Raw genomic sequence first — 17,993 nt, forward strand, 5'->3', positions numbered from 1 at the left:
AAGCGCATTTCAAGCTGTTCTCTATAATCACGTGTAACCATTTGTGTGTGAGAGATACAAGAATTTAATGTGAACAAAGGTATAAACGCATCACAGAGGGAACGTTGAGATTCAAATGAACCAATAAAGCGATAACAGACGATTATGCGCCCCATCATCTTCAGCCTGTTAAGTGTCTATTGTTTGCACCTGGTGAAGACGCTCTGTGTGACTCATTGTAACCAGCTGTCAAAACAAATGTAAAAATCGTTTCGGCACTGCTCTCGCTGCCAATCTGTAAATCGTATCTACCTCCTTTAAAAAATGTGACAGTCCCAAGAAGTAGCTCCACAAAATTTGTGTTTTTAGTGTGAAAAATGTGGTCAGTGAAGAAAGATAAAAACACAGGTTGCTTCTGCTTGTCTCCAAAAATCCTTTATCAAATTATAATGGAAGTCTATTGAACAGATTTTTGCCAGTTTTCTTGCTGTAATCTATAGCTTTCAGCATATACAAGCAAAAAAACCAACTTTTCTACAATGTAAAATATTATTTTAATAATAAAATAAATTATTAAACAAAAGTTTGAGGGGTGGCTCGAGACTTTTACATATGACAAAACAAGATAACAGGACTTCAACCTCTTCTCTGTAATTTGCCTCTTAACTGCAGTGATCCTTTGCTCATACCGAGGCTGCTGGCTTGTGGCTGGCTCTGAGCTCTGTGTGAGGTTGATTTAAATGTCTGAGCAAGTTGGATGTTACAAGTGTTTTTGTGGTTTAGTTTGTCAAAAACCGTGAAGAGCTTCCGCACTAACGCCATGTTTGCGTGTGGCTGCCAGCGTGCACATGAGCCAGTCATTTTAATGTTTAGACGTTTCAAACGGTGCAGGGCAGGATATGAACCAGAATTATGCTACTGGAAGAATTTGGACATAACATAGAGTGGGAGTGCTGCTTAGCAACGGTCCCACCAATAACACAATAACTTTTGCAAGCCAAGCGATTAATTCATTTATGAAATTCCAATGCTGCAAGGACAATATGTATAATGCTTACCATGTATTAAAGAACAGTATCCTGAAATGCAGCGAATTCAAATTGCTGGATTGGCGGACAGAGGCGGTTTCTTGCAAGTTAAGTAGATTTTTTTTAAGGCGCAAAAGTATGACATCACAACAATGTCATTGGTCACTTGCAATGTTGAACCTGGAACAACATTTAAGATAAGATAAGATAGAACTTTATTAATCCCTCGGGTGGGTTCCTCTGGGAAATTCGACTTCCAAAAAAAGCACAGCAACGACCGAAGTTACAGTTACAGAATTGTTATATATATATATATATATACACACACACACACACACATATATAAATACAGCGACAAATATAAATAAAATATACAAAGGGGATAAATAGAATAAATAGGAATAAAAAATAAAAAATACAAGTGAATTGCACATTTCAAGTATTGAGTCTATTGCACTGTTGACTATTTACAAAAAGTATTGCACAAGGTATTGTACAGTGAGGTGAAGAGGCACTACAGCTTAGTTGTTCCCCCCTCCTTTGTCCTCCTGTTTCCCCTCCCTCTCCCCTCCAGAGAGGAGTTAAACAGTCTGATGGCGTGTGGGACAAAGGAGTTTTTAAGTCTGTTAGTTCTTGTCTTGGGGAGAAGCAACCTGTCACTGAACAGACTCTTCTGATTGTTTATGGCCGTGTGCAGAGGATGCCCAGCATTGTTCATAATGTCCATGATGATGATGATGATGTGGGAACAACACGAGGATATCAGATCCTACTTGGATAATACTGTTAAAAAACAAAACAAACCTATACAGAGATGTAATTATTATTCAACTTTTTGGAATTGTTCCAAAACCTTTGGGTTAGTTTTAATCTGCATGACTAGCGCAGAATGAGGTTGCCATTAAAGATTTGCAGTTTTCAAGAAAATGTAAATTTGTATTTCATGGTGGCTTTTATGCAGAAATGCCACTCTCTCCTAGCTTTGCAGTGTAAATATAGCTTATTCTCTTCTCACAATCCTCTGTTTTGCACCGCACTCCTGCCCCCCCTCAGGTCATCAGAAGAAGATAATGTTGGGAGTGAAGCGGCTGAAGGAGCTTCAGAGAGGAGAAAGTGGCTCCGAGCCTCCTCAGAGCCCCTCTACACCTCCATCCAGCCCAGGCGGCAGCACTACATCAGAGCTGCGGAAAGAGGCGAGGAAGCAGAGGGACGGGGTGCCCAGCCCTCGGGCCAAACCTCGCCCAGGTCTCGCACACACACAGACCCCTCCCCACACACCGACTCAAACCCCACCGCAAACGCCCCCGCACACTCGGACCCAGCAGGCTTCCCCCAGGGCTCGGCCGCGGCCATCCACCCAGCAGTCGACAGCAGACTCGGCAGTACCTCTGCTGAGGCTGCCCAACGTGGAGGAAGAGCGACGGAGAACTCACAGTCTAATTGGCTCGGAATCAGACTCTAGATATGCCACCGTGTGCCGCAGCAGCTCTTCACATACCGCTGCCGCTAATGATGTCACTGTTAACCGCAGCCAATCATCTGTTACCCTTCGCCCGCGTAGGAAAGGTCGGCCCCCAACACCTCCTAAACGGTCCTGTTCTTCCATTACCGGGGGTGACGGGGAGGGCGAGGGGCAGGTGGAGGGACTGCTCGGGCTGCCAACCTATCGAGAGCGGCGAGCTAGTGACTGCGGCAGCCTGGGAGCTGCTTTAAGGGCTCAGGAGTCAGCAGGCTTGGAGAGGTCAGACGGAGCTTCTGGGAGTGTTCGCAGCCTCGCGGCCATGCTGGAAACATCCATCGTGAGTGGAACCAAAACGCTGCCGAAGAATCTGGGAAGCAGCACGAACTACCTGCAGGTGGGTGACAGTGACTGTGAGAGTCAAATGTATGAGTTTTTTGGGCTACATGTCTAACAGTGATGTGATCTACAGGTGAGTCGCCAGGCAGGCGCAGGAGGTCTCGGATCTGAAGAAGATGATGTTTTAAATCGCCGCAGGACCATCAGTGGACCCGAAGGCCTCCCTGGAGATCAGTCTGACCAATTACCTCAGCAACCGGTCCCGCGACGCCCCGAGCCTCGGCCCCGCTCCACCGTGCTCACCTCAGCATCAGAGATCACAGACGGCACAGCGACGCTCCGGAGGAAGCCGCGTCCTGTGGCCGCGGACTCTGAAGCTCCTGCATCTGTGTCTACCACGGTTGTTACCACGACTACTGGCTCTGACACCATACGCAGGAGGCCACGCACGACTGAGCACACGGAGCATCTCATTCAAAGCAATAACCAATCAGATTCTCCTATCAGTCAAATAGATAGCTGCCGTAAAATTGAAAGCGAGCCGCAGCAGAACGGCGGCGTGATCCTGAGGCGGAGGCCGGTGTCTGAGATCTCCGAGAGGACGGAGACCAACAAGGAGAGCTGTGAGTGGATGGAAGCTAGGAAGTCTCTGAAGCCACCAGTTTCACCCAAACCATCCACTGTCACCCTGAAGAAGCCGCAAGCTGACCCCCCGACTCCGACTCGTAGGGTCCCCATACCCGGGCCTGACACTGCTGAGCTGGCCCAGAGCCCCGGTGAGACACACACACAACACATGGTCACTGAATTTAACTTCTGTGTCAGAAAATCAAAATCCTATACTTAGGGCGTTTAAATATTTATTAATTTCTGCCTTTATTTGGTGGAGAAAGTGGAAACAGAGACAGAAAAGAAGAACACGCAACTCCCCCCATAAAACCTTTGATGTTTTATGATGTTTTATTACAACATGCTGACATCAGCCTGTTATGGCGTCATCTTATGTTGATGACGTACGGTTTCGTATTGAACAAACAAAAAGTGCATTGTATCGCTCCCTCAATGGCCTTTCATATTATATAATACTGGATATGGTTTCGTGAAACCTTTTGACCTTGGGCACTAACAATGAAAGTCAAGGTCAAATCACAAAAACAGTCGCCTCAAGGAGCTTTGTATTATATGTTAAAGACTCTACAATCCAACAGAAAAATCCCAACAATCAGTCGACCCCCTATGAGCAAACATTTGGCGAGAGTAGGGAAGAAAAACTCCCATTTCACAGGAAGAACCAAAAAAACGGATGGGACCATTTTTCTTCTCTTCTAAACTCAGACACATACAGCTCACTACCCACATGTTTAATAAAATATAGTTAATATTAATTAACTTGGCTTATAACACACATTGCATAGTTGAGTACAGCAAATATAAAAGGTCCTATTATATTATTTTCCGTGTTACCTTAATTTAAATATCATTAACATCTGTTCATATTCATGACAAACATTGTTTTTAAATTAATGTCATTTAATCCAAAGACATCCTGCTTTATGTGTAGCCTTGTACTCTGCATGAAATCAGTGATTAGTAAAAGAGTTAGAATTCATCACATGCGGTGGCTCCATAAGCGTTTACAGTTGTTATCCCTCGCTGTGTTCAGAAGTGCTCTTTTACACTCCAGTGGTTATTTGAGTTACTGTTGACTTCCTGTCAACTCAGAGCACTCTGGCCATTCTCCTCCCACCTGTGACATCAACAAAGCTTTTTCACCTTGAGAACTGCAGCTGGCTAGATATTTTCCCTTAAACCATAGAGATGGTTGTGTGGGGAAAATCCCAGCAGCTTCTGAAGTCATCAGACCTGCCCGACAAGCACCAACAAACAAACATCCCACATCAAAAGCCACTTAAATCTTCTTTCTTTCTCTTTTCTGCTCAGTTTGAAGTTGAGCAGGTCGTGCTGAGCATTTCAGGACATGATTTGCTGCCACTCGATTAGCTGACGCTTTTTGGTCACACACGGGTCAAAACCTCATTAAGTCATTCAGTATTAAAAACTGAAATGTTTCTGTTGCTCTGTAAATTCAAAACCAGGCAAGTAAACTATGCCAGGAAACAAAGGTGCTCAAAGACTAAAACATTTTTAAAAAATCAATAATCGATAACAGCAGTCTCTTTGTTTTGATTCTTCAGAGAAATAGATATCATCTATGTGAGAAAAATGACGTCGTTCTTTGTGATTCTCTCTGAGCAGAGTCGAAGCGTGTCCCTCCCCCCGTGTCCCCGAAGCCGCGTGGGCCTCCGACAGCACCTAAACCTGGCAAAGCAATAGTAGCTTCAGCAACCATGAGCCCGAGCCCCGCCGCTACCAGCCCGGCTGCAGCCAGCCCCACCCCGGCCCCCAAACCCTCCTCTCCGCTCTCTGCCGCCCCTCTTCCAGCCCCCGACACCCCCTCCGCTCCCTGCCTCTCACCCGGGCTCCCTCTCACTTCCCCTTCTCCAGCCCAGAGTCCGTCCACTCCCTCACCGCACCCCGTCAAACCTCCACGCTCCTCGATCACCGGTCTCTCCATCGACCTGTTGGGCTTGCGGGAAGTGGAGGAGGAAGAGGATAGGAGGCGAGATGAAGAGGAAAGGAGGAGAGAGCGAGAGCACAGGAGGCACAAAGAGCAGGAAGAGGAGAGAAGCAGAGCCGAGGACGGGGCTTTGAAGGAGCTGGAGAGGAAGTCCTCAAAGAGCGACAGTGTGGAGAGTCGAGCAGGGGAAGGAGAGCAGGAGGGAGAGGTTCAGCATCGGCTGGAGGAGACCAGCGCCTCTTTGGCTGCAGCTCTGGAGGCTGTGGAGCATCAGATCAAAGAGGAGGACACACAAAATGAGTGAGTACTAGAAGCAAATCTCATTTTCCCACTGAAAGGAGATTTATATTCATCGGGACTGCATGTTGGCACCAAACCTAATGACAAAGGGATTAGATCATAAATAACTTGACGCGGTGTAGAGCTGCAAATTGAGACAGCTTATTACAGGCTTCAGTGTAATGGAAGTGCTAGTGCTGTACAGAAAGGACTCCCGAGGCTCGTGTTGACATCAAGCTCAAGATTGTGAGAAATATACACACACTCCTGGTTTGAGTATAGACAGTACAAAACATGGATGTAGCCATTGATCTTAAGTGGGCCCAACCAGTGAAACTCCCTTTTCTGCCAGGTTAAAGATATTTAATCCCTGACATATCTTGATACAGGAAAAAGAAGTGAAACTTCAGCAGCTTTTTGCATGATAAATGTGTAAAAAAACAGAAAATCTTCTGGTAAGATGCTCAGATTGTCAAACCTTACATTTGACAGCCCTGATCTATGGGTTTGAAGTTTTGTTTGATCTCCTGTGAAAACCAAAACAGGAAGGGGATATATGTTTTTCCCCATTAGCTATCAGCAGTTATTCCAGTGCAGCTGAAAAGGCAAAGAAGGAGAAGGATATAAAGCAGCACTTTTATTCTAATCCAATGAGTTGCTTTAAAACAGCGATCCAAATTTGTTTTTGTTTAATATCATCAACTCATTCCCCCTCAGTTGATCAACTCAGTGGAGTGGAGGAATTCAAAAATCTGGACCCAGCCAGGGTTTGCTTGTGCGTATGGGTATGTTTGTCGCGCACGCAAACGGACGATGAAATTGCATTTCCTGCGGCTGCTTCACAAACAAAGCCGTGCCGCGTTTTGATCGCAATGATTTAAATGCAAAGCAGCGGCCGTGGTAAACATTCCCTTTGTTTTAAAAACAGCTCTGTGATTCACTGTAAGGAAAGTGAACAGCAAAGCAGTGAGGCTGTCAGGAAGAAGACCAAAAACAGTGCAAGGGGATTACACGCTGCGAGTCCACTCGGGGAGGCGTCGTGAATCCAAGAATTGCCGACTGCACCACTATCAATAATGACAGGACAACAAAGCTAGAAGGTTGCTGTTAGATATAACAGGGCATCGAATAGCTAAGTAGCCAAATGGGTTTTGGAATTCATGGAGACAAACAATTAGAAGGAAAACAAACTTGCTGGGTGGAAAAAAATCAAATATTACCAGCTGAAACTATCCAAATGACTCCTCTGGCATCTTTAGCTGCTTCAACTAGAGGTGGGCGTAGTAGTATCGATCCGACACTGGTATTGGATCAATACTATCAGGGTAAGATACTTTGCTTCTATCCTCTAAGTTAAGTATGTAGCTCAGTGAACTGTGTTAAATAAATTATTTTGGGGGAAATGAAAAATATTCCTCAGACATGCACTTTGAAAAATGTCTCAACCTTTTTGTGTTGACTGTCAGGTCTGTTTTATTTATAGCCTATAGCTCATTTAAATCGTTAAATTAGTGATCAGCAAAGTGTGTTCAGAATTTGCAAACTGATGATGACTCACCTCATGAATCATGACACACTACTCTAAGTTAAAAGTATTATGTATAATTGAAAGCATTAGTGTTGATGCTGGTATCGGTAATACCGGCCCTGTATTCACAAGTGAATAAGCACAACACAGAACAAGCTTAAACACATGAACTTTGGACAGTTTTGGGAGAATTAGGTCAGGACTGTCTGACATGCAGCATGCAACAGGAAGTAATCTGCTTCACACACATTCACACCTCTGGATATATCTCCACGTGGTTTTATGTGAGGGTGCATGCAAGAAGCAGCACTGGTAAATGCTGCAGACAGTTTGCACAACCACTTAATCCAACATCGCACGGAATTTATACTCAGGAGCTGGAATGTTAGCTGGTCTAAGTCCTTATATGTGGAAATAAGACCTTAACCCTGTATTTTGAAAGAAATGTGAAAAACTTTTGCTATGATCTATTTCTTTGTTCCCTGACTGCCAAAACTTTATCTTGAACTTAAAATTTGAACAAAAACAAACAAACAAAATATACATATTCTTATTGCCTGGGGTTAGAGGTCATCACCGGTGACAACTTAGGTCACAGAAGGTCATTCAAAGTAGCTAATGTGCGATCAGTGTTAGATATTTGCATCCTCTCAAATCCCTCCACTTTCCATCTCTGATTCTTTGCTGTATGCCTCAGCACTAACCGAACCCTTCTTTTATTCTCGCCCAACTTCCAGCTCTCTCTCCGGAAAAAAAGCAACAGTCTCCATCTTGGACGACATTGGCAGCATGTTTGACGACTTGGCAGACCAACTGGATGCGATGCTGGACTGATCTGCTGCACGCATCTCATTTTCCTACAAGCCCTTTCCCTCGCCTCCCCCCTCATCATGCGTAGGTGTAAGAAAACTCTCCCGAGGCTCAGTGCCGGCGCAGAGAGTGTGTGTTCGAGCGTGCGCCCCCTCGTGCGTGCGTGAGCGCTTTCTCATGTAGCCTTGTACAGTACTGACGAGGGGAGTGGGGGGGGGGGGTCCTCTTTGTCTGGTGCAGTAGCTCTAGTACGCCTCCTGGTGCAAGGAGGCCGCTCCCACACAACCTCTGACCTCTGCAGCTCAGCATGTCACCGCCGCCGCCTCCGCTGCCACCCGGCCTCAGATGGCTGTGTGAACCATGAGAAGCACAATCATTTTCCTCATCCTTTGATCTCTACAGACTTGGACCGACATGCTGACTCAGTCAGACAGGGAGACAGCAGATAAGCATATTGCTTGCAAAATAAGCACACTATCCATCTGGCAGGGAGATAGCTAGATAGCTAGATACATAGATAGACAAGGTAGATACTGATGAGACGTCCAAGAAGATTTATAAAAGCACACGGGGAGAGAGGCGGGCCGCTTTCTGTGCCCGATTCGCTCCTGCAGCGTCAAAAGGATGCATTTTTCCAGTCAACTCGTAGCCTCTATTTCTCTTCTGTTCCAGTGGAGGATTATGGTTAGCCGGACTTCCTGACTCCCTGTGTGTCGTCTCTGTTCATGTTGTTGTTGTTGTTGCTGCCGTTGCCGTTGTCGTCGTCGTGTGTAGTCCCTGCTGATGCTCACGTCAGTGTCCTCCCTCTCGTACAGTAGTTGTTGTAATGATCAGAAAGATGATATAGATGTGTGTCCATGAGTTTTGAGACACTCGCACGCACACACACATGCACACACTTATTACATCTTGCTAGTCTTCAGCTTTGTTGGCGGTTAACTCCAGCTGCGGAGGTTTGCTTGAAAATTAATCTGCACACACACACACATACACACACACACCACACCCATGAACATATATTATATATATATATAAATATTTACAAGCACACTCATGCGGTATATCCCTTTGTCCTGCTGCAGTGAACAGTGTTTATAAAAGATAAACCTATATTTCAATGCTTTATATAGTACATCCAGTATACATACATAGAGTTTATAGTATACCTGGGTATTTGAGCTGTTATGGCTCCCTCTAGTGTTGGTTAGTGAAACTGCCTCTAATTGGCCCACCTTGAATCTCGTCTCCCCCACTTTTTGTTTTTTTACAATCTCCCTCTGTGTCTGGTTTGTTAACTCTACATCTCTCTGTGCCTTCGTAGTGTTCTTCATATATTCAGTTTTTTGGTTTGTTTGGTTTTTGTTCCATACTTTAACATATTTATTGGGGTTTTTTTGGGTTCCTTACAAGCCCTTTTGTGTCTGTGATGTCTGAATAGCTTCTATATACGACCTCTAAAATTAGTCAGCTTGTCTACCCCATTTAAAACCAGCCCATGTAAGTCCCCCCGTAAGCTGTAATAAGTTGGCTCCGCTCCTCCTTGAATCCCTGGTTTTTAGTGGCCCACTCAGAGCCCCCCCCCCCCCTCAAACCCCCCCAGTGTTAGCCAGACAGTGGATCAACCACCAGTGTTCATCCCCCAATGAAGAGTCCACTTGTATTTTTATGCTCTTTGAAAACAAAGATGATATATTTGAGAGACAGATGGATCTATGTGAATACTATTAATAATAACAATAACGATAATGGCTGTAGGCATTGAGGTGAGCTTCTGGTCGAGTTCTGGATGTGTTGTGACGGCTGTTGTGCCATGTTGGTTGGGTTTAGGTTGTGTTTCTGCTGTGACGATGCATTCCTGTACAGCTGTGATGAGAATAAATGTAAAAAAAATAAATAAACCGGATGCTACTCTTTCGCAGTTGTTCTTTTGCATCTCGCCTTCTACAGCAGGCCTGATTACGCCCGAGTCACTTCACCCGCACACAATGGCAGAACATGTCAGTGGAAAATCCTCTGGTAATAATTTTGCTGCTTTTGGAATGCTCTCCAAAAGAATCAGAAACCTAAGTGAATCTATCTCCATTTTTAAGACCGAATGCATTGAATTTTCAGGCAAAATACTGTTATAAATTGCAGAACAAGATTTATTACCTACCCAAACCTGAGCGTACAGCGATAAAATATAACTGAACAGGTAATGTGTATTTTGGCTATTTCTACTCACTGACGTGTGACACAGAAATTTAAGCAATGTGGAAAAAAGAAAATGCCTTTGCCATATGTGGGGATTTCAGTGGGGACACAGGGGTTGATTACCCCCATTAGAAATGTTGGTGATTGTTTGCCAGCTAATATTAAGGAAGTGTTGCCCTGGCCTTTGTTTTTCAATCAGACTCTATAACTTAAATGAGCTGTACAGTGCTTGAAATTACCGGAGATGTGTGTGACAGGTTTCGAATATGCAGAAACTGCAAAAAAAACAAAACAAAAAAAACCTACAACCTGCAGCAGAAGAAAACACCAGGATGAAGGAAATGAAGTGTCTAATGGAGGACTCATGGACCCATCCTGCATAATGTTCCTGACCAGTTTTGGTGAATCGCAGCCTCAGTTTCCTTTCCTTAGCTGATAGGAGTGACAACCGGTGAGGTCTTCTGCTGCTGCTGTCCATCTGCTTCCACGTTTGAGGTGTTGTGCATTCAGAGATGCTCTTCTGCATAGCATTCATTACACACTCTGACCTCTGACATCAAAAAGGTATTTTTACACAGAGATCTGCTGCTCACTGAATATTTTTTCTTTTTCAGAACATTTTCTGTAACCTCTAGAAATGGCTGTATGGGAAAATCCCAGTAGATGAGCAGTTACTGAAATATCTGCTGTCTGTCTGGCACCAACAGCCATGTCACTTTAATCAGCTTTTTTTCTCTGTTCCAATGCTCAGTTTGAACTTCAGCAGGTCATCTTAACCATGTCTAAATGCCTAATGCACTGAGTTGCTGCACTGTCATTGATTAGATATCAGCATTGATAAGCAGTTAAACAGGTGCACCTAACAAAGTGAGTCTGCAGTCAACATTATATTATATATCCAGTCTTATTACTACATTGTTTCTATATTCTGCAGATCTAGCTATGCCAGTTAACTACAATTACATATGGTATATTGCTGTTGACAGGTAAAACTACAAATAAGGTGACAGGCCAGTTTTTATAACCTTCAAATCGTGTAAAAACAAATTCCAGGCACATTCCTGTGCAGCACTGATTTTTCACTGCACCATAGGAGGAGCCACACCTTTTGTTCACCCAATGAAAAGTCCAGTACATGATTAATAGTATTATTCTCAGTGAGATTTTACACTTTCAGACAGGTGTTTGTTGTTAACATGGCTTTCTACATGTGATATGTGCACACAGGTACAGGGGCCCAACTGATTAAAGGATGCTGACATGCAGGCTGGGTTTATCTGTGGTTGCACTTTTTGAGTTTATCCACATTGTCCTGTTATGTCATCATGCCTGCTGGGAGTTAAAGGTCTATATATATATATAGAGAGAGAGAGAGAGATTTTTTTTTTACAAACTATTAACTAGTGATACTTGAATTTTCTTAATTTCCTGCCTGAAATTCCTAATAAATTACCAAAAAAAGAAAAATGCCAGATGTAGCAAATGATTGTAAAAAGTCAGAAGTTTCAATAAACACTCAATTTAAAAAAAAAGAAAGAAAGTCAGAAAAGGATTTTATGGCAGTTATAATGGTTCAGGCTTGAAAGGGTTCATTGACCACGATGAACTACAAGTCCCATGATGCCTTGGACCTTGCGCATCTGAAATATGCCGACAGCGTTAACTTTGTTTCTAATTACAGTTTACAATAACTCGTTGTTCTCATGCCCGCATATCAATGAAGACCCAGTAAACAAAAACAGGGACAAAAAAAAACGACCCCCCCTCCCCCCCAGCAGAAACAATTAAGCTAGCTCTGCAGCTAACAGTTAGCCCGGAAATGATAGGACACGGGGGAGGGGCTTTAACCCTGAGAGGGTATGTGAGGGACTTCAGGCGGGCATGCAGGTCTTTTCCTTCTCAGCCCGAGCAGACGATGGACCTTTGAAGACTATATACTATAAACACACAACATGGAAGCAAAAAAGGCCGAAACGATCTGGTCTGCTTCGCTAAATACTTCAAAGGACGGCGGTTAAGAGTGAACGAGGTGAGTACTGGGTCTGCACGTGGAGGAAGTGTACAGCGACTTACATCGCAAGCACGTGCAACCATGTGGCGATAAAGTAGAACTTGTGCTCCGATTTTTAAAGTGCATTCACTGGATTAAGCAACACTTTAGTTAAATGACGGATCCATTTAGCTATTCTTCAAAATTACTTTAAGGGTCACGGTTTTCACGTCTTTGTGGAACCAGTTGTTGTTCAATTCTGCAACAAATATTTTAAGCAATTCTGCGCAAAGTAAAAGATTCCCTGATTCACTCATTACACATTTAATTAATGCATTCTTTCTGTGTATGAATGCTCAGCTGTGTGTTTAGCCTGATACATGTCATAGACTGTATATAAAAGATGGACATAACATTGGCGCCTGAACGTTATTAAATGCCTTAGAGCTGCACTTTTGCCTAATTGTCAGCAGGGGGTAAACAGCTTTCTAGACATCTATGCAAAAATGACATTACTGAGGTCAGAGGAAAGAAGCAAACATTTTCCTGAAGAATTTGTTTCATTGCTAATAAACCTGATGAAGCAGGATATGCTTTACAGTGGACCTGCTTGGGCCCCTTTATGCTTGCTGCATTGGTTATGTGGTGCTCAAATGGTGATGTCGCCACAGCTCTGTAGCATTTACACCAACACCAAGGGTATGAGTACACACTGCAATGTTGCCACTGCTACATTGTGGGTGTAGACATCAACACTGGAAGCAGAGAAGGGTTTTATTTCATTATTAACAGTGACACGATCATACACTCAGATTTTCAACACAGTGGCGGTAGCTCTCATGTGAGGCTTAAAAAAAATTGAGATGTGCCAACCAGCTGACACAATGCCAAAGTGTGGCATGTGACGACACTTTAGCAAATGAGGGCGAGTATAATGGGCCTGTGAGTCTCACAGTCAGATGTGCTATTTACAAAGAATAAGAATAGAATAATCCTTTAATTGTCCCACAAGGGGAAATTTGGGAGTGTCTGGTTTAAAAATTTATTATTATTAATAATAATGGTAATGCCAGAAATCTTTTGCTTGAGGTGTCATAAAGTCAAAGTGTCACTGACTGTGTCCTTTTATATACAGTTTATGCTACATGTTGCAGACAGTGAGTACCCTCAAAGTCTGAGCAACACTGCTGGACAAACTCATGACGCAGTTTCTGAATTACTACACACATCGTCTCGGTTGTACACACTCGTAGCGGTTGGTTGAAGGGTTTTGGGGGGGCGTTTGGATTTGTCTCTGTTAAAATAAAAAGCTCCTTCTGCCGTGCGACCTTTACAAATGTGCCTTTCAGCCTGTTTTACTACAACAAAGCAAGATTTGCAAGTCATTTGAGGCTCCAGTAATCAATTTCCAAAGCGCATGAAGTGCCTTCTGCTCATGATTAAGATCATTGTGTTTGTGTCTTGTTTTTCAGCCTTCACGGTGGGATTGGATGACAGTGCAGAGGCTGGAGAATGCACAGGGCTGTTTAGCAGACTGAAGGCTGGCTGAATGCAGTCGGAGAACAATGTGATCACCTGGAGATGAAAGCAGAGCAAGAAGAAAACAGCCGGTGAGCCTTTTTTCTTCTTTCTTCTTCTCTTAACAAACGAACCGGTTCCAGCCTGTGACGACAAACTAAATAAACTTTTCTGACACCTACTATGAGAGCTGAACTCCAGCTCCTGATTCTAGCTTTTCTCTGAGGCTCAGTTATTTATGATAAATGTTTTTATGATGAATTGTCACGTTGCCTTCATCTTTAAAAACAACTACTGTGTTTTCCAGGTGAGAGGAAGGTGACTGGAAGTAGGCTGTATTTTGCCACATGGTCCTGAGAAATGGGCTTTCATGCTGGTCTGAGATCAGGTGAGTCTGTATAAGATGCTGGTACTCGAACATTTTCAGCCTGTGACGACAAACTAAATAAACTTTTCTGACACCTACTATGAGAGCTGAGCTTCAGCTCCTGATTCCAGCTTTTCTCTGAGGCTTCTGGAGTAATCCTGTAATACCATGTGATGCTACGAATGTCTTTATGTGAATAATAACTGAGCTGCTCCTCTTGTTTACAGCCCGACTCAGGATGGCAGATGGTGATCTAGTTTCTTTACGGTAAGTCTGTTTATATGCGATGCATGTGGGAGAGCCAGTGACGAGAAAAACTCAACACCTCGTGTATGTGAACTTCCAGCTCATGGCTTGTTTTGCTTTTCTCCTTCTGTCACTCACATGAATGTGTATTTGTGTCTTTCAGGTGTGGTATTCAGATGTCGTCACCAGATGGGGAAGCTGCTCACAGGACAAACCCAGCAAAGATGATTTTATGGGACAGGAGGATGTTGTTTTATGCAGTTATTTAAAAATACTTTTTCAAATTTGCCAAATAAAAGTTAAACTCTCGTTTTCTGAATGGTCTCTGTGGTGGTGTCATTCTATTGAAATTCTGATGCCTGATTAAAGCCAAAAATGAAGATTTAGGCCAAATTCATCCACCATGAGTTTGTGAATTCGAGAATGAGATAAGATGAAACTTTATTAGGTGGTGCAGGATTTAGAAACTGATACCACAGGTGCACCACCTTAAGAGTAAAGAACAAAGTGGGTACAGCTGCAGTCTAGTCATACTAACTAGACAGTCTTTGGATATTTAAAAGCACAGCTGTGCACTGGGAGGTACAGCAGGGTGACTAATTAAGAATCTGCTGTTCAATCCATGCAGATGTCAAAGTGTCCTGGGAAAAGATGAAGCACCCATCCGCATGATGAAGGTTAAAATAAGTTTAGTGGTCAAAACAATGGCAGCATTAGAGAGAAGGAAAACGTGTTTAGATTAGAGGTCAGGTGTTTTTGATGGTCTGTACCAGAGCTGAGTAAAGAAAAAAATCAAAGTACTGTTCTGGTACTTTCTGTGGGGGCCTCGGAGGAGAAACAGGCATAGCCTCCGGTCACATGAATAGAAAATGACCTCCCTGCGTGTTTTCCCTTCGGAGCGACTCATTTGCGTTTTCCCTGCCTGCGCTGAGGCTCATTGCGTGCTCGGATTTCCATACAGGTGCATCTGCTCCGGCTCTCGTTTGACTGTCAAAGCAGGCGCTGGTGCTTTTTTTTTTTTCTCTCCGCCCCCGCAAGCATCCAGCTTTACCGGGGAGGAGCGCAGAGGAGTGCCTTTACGCCGCGGAGAGCCGACACACACACACGCATATACTCACACAGCCTCCTCCCCCCACCGACTCCGTACTCATCTACCGGTGAAACGCCACCGACTCCCGGCCCTGAACGGTCCTCGCCGCCGCTGAAGCCCGGTCTGCACCCGGCAGCGCACACACTCGAACAGCGGTCCTCTCCCCGGTAGGCCTGACGGTAAGAGCGGCTTTGTCATTCACTCGCTGTCACCACACGTTCACGACGAGGTACATTTATGTCCTTCCTTTATGAGAGGGAGGACAGAAGCTGCTGTAAAATGGGAGGAAGACCGTGATGGGGCTGTAGCATTGCCTGTAATTAAATGATGAAGGCCTTTTCATGGACCGGTTGGCTGGTGGAGAAGCGCAGCAGGATGGATGCTGGTGGTGGAAACCGGCACCGGCAGCCGACCTACTTAGATCCATTAAAAAGATGAAGAGCAGGAGGAGGGAGACAGCTTCCAGTAGAGAGGGCTTAACCGATCCATGATTGAACTCTCTGGCTGTGTCTTGCTGCTGTAATGTGGCCTGGGGCAGGGTGGGGCAGGGCACAAATAAGATAAGAACACGAGACCTGTTTTCTAACATTAAATATATTAAAATATCCTGAGGTGTCTTAAGAAAGAGACAAAACGCGTTTTACCCTGATTATTTACATTTAAATGGTGTAACTCGATCCTTTTTCTGGGAACAAGAGAGAGAAAAATGGAAAACAGTTCATGACCTGCTCTTCTTTTAAGAAATTCGCTCTGTGACTGTTTTTCTTTGTGCTTTCCGTCTCCACTAAACGAATCAGTTTATTCTTGCTCTAGTATAAACATTTTACATGTCAACAGGATTCAAATACAATGGATAAACCTAACAAAATGAGGAAAGCACAATTTTAATGTGGCGTCATATTTTCCCACTAGCGCTGTCCCATACTGCAAATTTTGGTACGATCCAATACCAAGTAAATACAGGGCCAGTATTGCCGATACCATTACCGATACTTTTAACCAATAAAGGCAGCTCGTGTAGGGCAGAGCAGTGTGGCATAATGTAAGAGTTGAATCAGATTTGCCAAATTCTCCACACGTTTTAATGATCACCAAATCACTGATTTTGAACTTTCCACAATAACGCGTTAACACAACAATAACACAACTTTAAGCTTTTTATGTATTTTGAAGACCTGGAATGTAAACGTGCTGAAATTTGCTCTAGGCTATAAATAAAATAGATGCGACAGTCAACACAAAGGTTGAGACATTTTTCATAGCGCATGTTTGAAGCATATATTTTCTTTTTTTTAAAAAGAGAGAATAGAAACAAAATATCAAATCCTGTTGCGGCAGTATCAATCTGATGCCAGTATCAGTGTTGGTATCGATACTATCAATATTTGGATCACTCCTCCCACCTCATTAAGTCAAGCCCTTTTACTTATTTTACTTCTGATCATTTTACTGGCAGTCTCTCTGAAACCTGCTTCTCCATTATGTACATGGACACTGCTGTATGCCTAATCCCACACAAACCATCCTTCTGGAGTCAGAGGTCAACAGCCAGTAAAATCGTATTCATCCACAGCTGAAAATAGTCCACAACACGAGCGCAATTTACACCTGTTAGAGTAATGTTTGCAAAAAGTTGTGTTTATTAGTTTTTTTTAAACGTGAGTTTTATTTTGAAAAATTAGAAAATAACACAACACTGGTTCTCTGTGCAGAGCTTATCCACGCAGTGAATTATGACTCAGAGCAGAAGCGACAACAAAAATACTCCCGCTTCAAAAAGGAGCTGGAGCAGGATCAGTCGGCTGCTTTTACTTCTTTTAGCACTCTAAAATTGGCGCAGTTGCAAAACAAAAACAAGCTTTAATCATCTGTGTAGTAGAGCTGTGCTCTTTCAGTCTCTGATCTGCGTGTGTGTGTTTGTGTGTATACACAACAGTAGCATCATGGAGGAGTGGGACATCCCACAGATGAAGCGCGAAGTGGAAAGCCTTCAGTATCAGCTGGCAGTCAACAGAGAGAAATCTTCCATCACTGTCACTGAGTGAGTCCACCTGCTGCACACACACACACACTCGTTCCCTCTCTGTTCAGTACAGCGTGTGACCCGTTGCTGACCGTACGACTCTCTCTTTCTTTTATCTTTTTTTGTAGGCTGGTGAAATGGATCGAGGGATGTGTTTGTGAAGATCCATTTTTGAATCCGGAGCTCATGAGAGCCAATCCCTGGGTGGAGAAGGGCAAGTGTGTGATTCTCTAGCGGTCACACACACACACACACATACACACTCATATATATAAATATATACGCACGCACGCACGCACACGCACACACACAATCACGGATGCATACAAACTGAAGGATGACGCACTGCACTAACTCACATGCTCGCTCACACACACGATCAGTGCTATCACCGCTTTTCTCTGAATGCTTTCTGTGGAGACGAGTGTATGTGTGAGTGTGCAGCACCGAGTAGCTTTCTAGAGGTTTGTTTTGATGAACAGCACCTTTTTATTGGCTCTTTACACTGTCAATCCAAATAAAGACTGTTTTGAATTTAACACGCATTGATTAAGATTCTTTCATAT

The 17,993-nt window shown here is 43.8% G+C and overlaps 2 protein-coding genes and 1 long non-coding RNA gene across 7 annotated transcripts in view; all 3 read left to right on the forward strand.

Moving 5' to 3' along the window:
- Positions 1-9,911, forward strand: part of LOC309708975 (uncharacterized protein) — a 48,705-nt gene extending 38,794 nt beyond the window's left edge. For all 5 annotated transcript variants that reach the window (XM_082537376.1, XM_082537377.1, XM_082537380.1 and 2 more), the window contains 4 exons: positions 2,061-2,863; positions 2,939-3,581; positions 5,062-5,683; positions 7,928-9,911. In XM_082537376.1, coding sequence (XP_082393502.1) covers positions 2,061-2,863; positions 2,939-3,581; positions 5,062-5,683; positions 7,928-8,024 — 2,165 coding nt within the window. In that variant the 3' untranslated portion in view covers positions 8,025-9,911. The remainder of the gene's footprint in view (positions 1-2,060; positions 2,864-2,938; positions 3,582-5,061; positions 5,684-7,927) is intronic.
- Positions 9,912-12,018: 2,107 nt separating this feature from the next.
- Positions 12,019-14,633, forward strand: LOC309709030. The gene is made up of 5 exons (XR_014277403.1): positions 12,019-12,222; positions 13,656-13,793; positions 14,009-14,089; positions 14,296-14,335; positions 14,478-14,633. It is a non-coding gene; the product is annotated as an uncharacterized lncRNA (long non-coding RNA).
- Positions 14,634-14,959: 326 nt separating this feature from the next.
- On the forward strand, positions 14,960-17,966 carry gng13a (guanine nucleotide binding protein (G protein), gamma 13a). The gene is made up of 3 exons (XM_082538024.1): positions 14,960-15,583; positions 17,341-17,445; positions 17,556-17,966. Exons 2-3 carry the CDS (start codon positions 17,348-17,350, stop codon positions 17,659-17,661), a joined length of 204 nt encoding a protein of 67 aa, XP_082394150.1. The 5' UTR covers positions 14,960-15,583; positions 17,341-17,347; the 3' UTR covers positions 17,662-17,966.
- The last annotated feature ends 27 nt before the right edge of the window (positions 17,967-17,993 follow it).

The sequence above is a fragment of the Aulonocara stuartgranti genome (genome assembly GCF_965226115.1).
Source record: "Aulonocara stuartgranti genome assembly, chromosome: 6".
Taxonomy (NCBI): Eukaryota; Metazoa; Chordata; class Actinopteri; order Cichliformes; family Cichlidae; genus Aulonocara; species Aulonocara stuartgranti.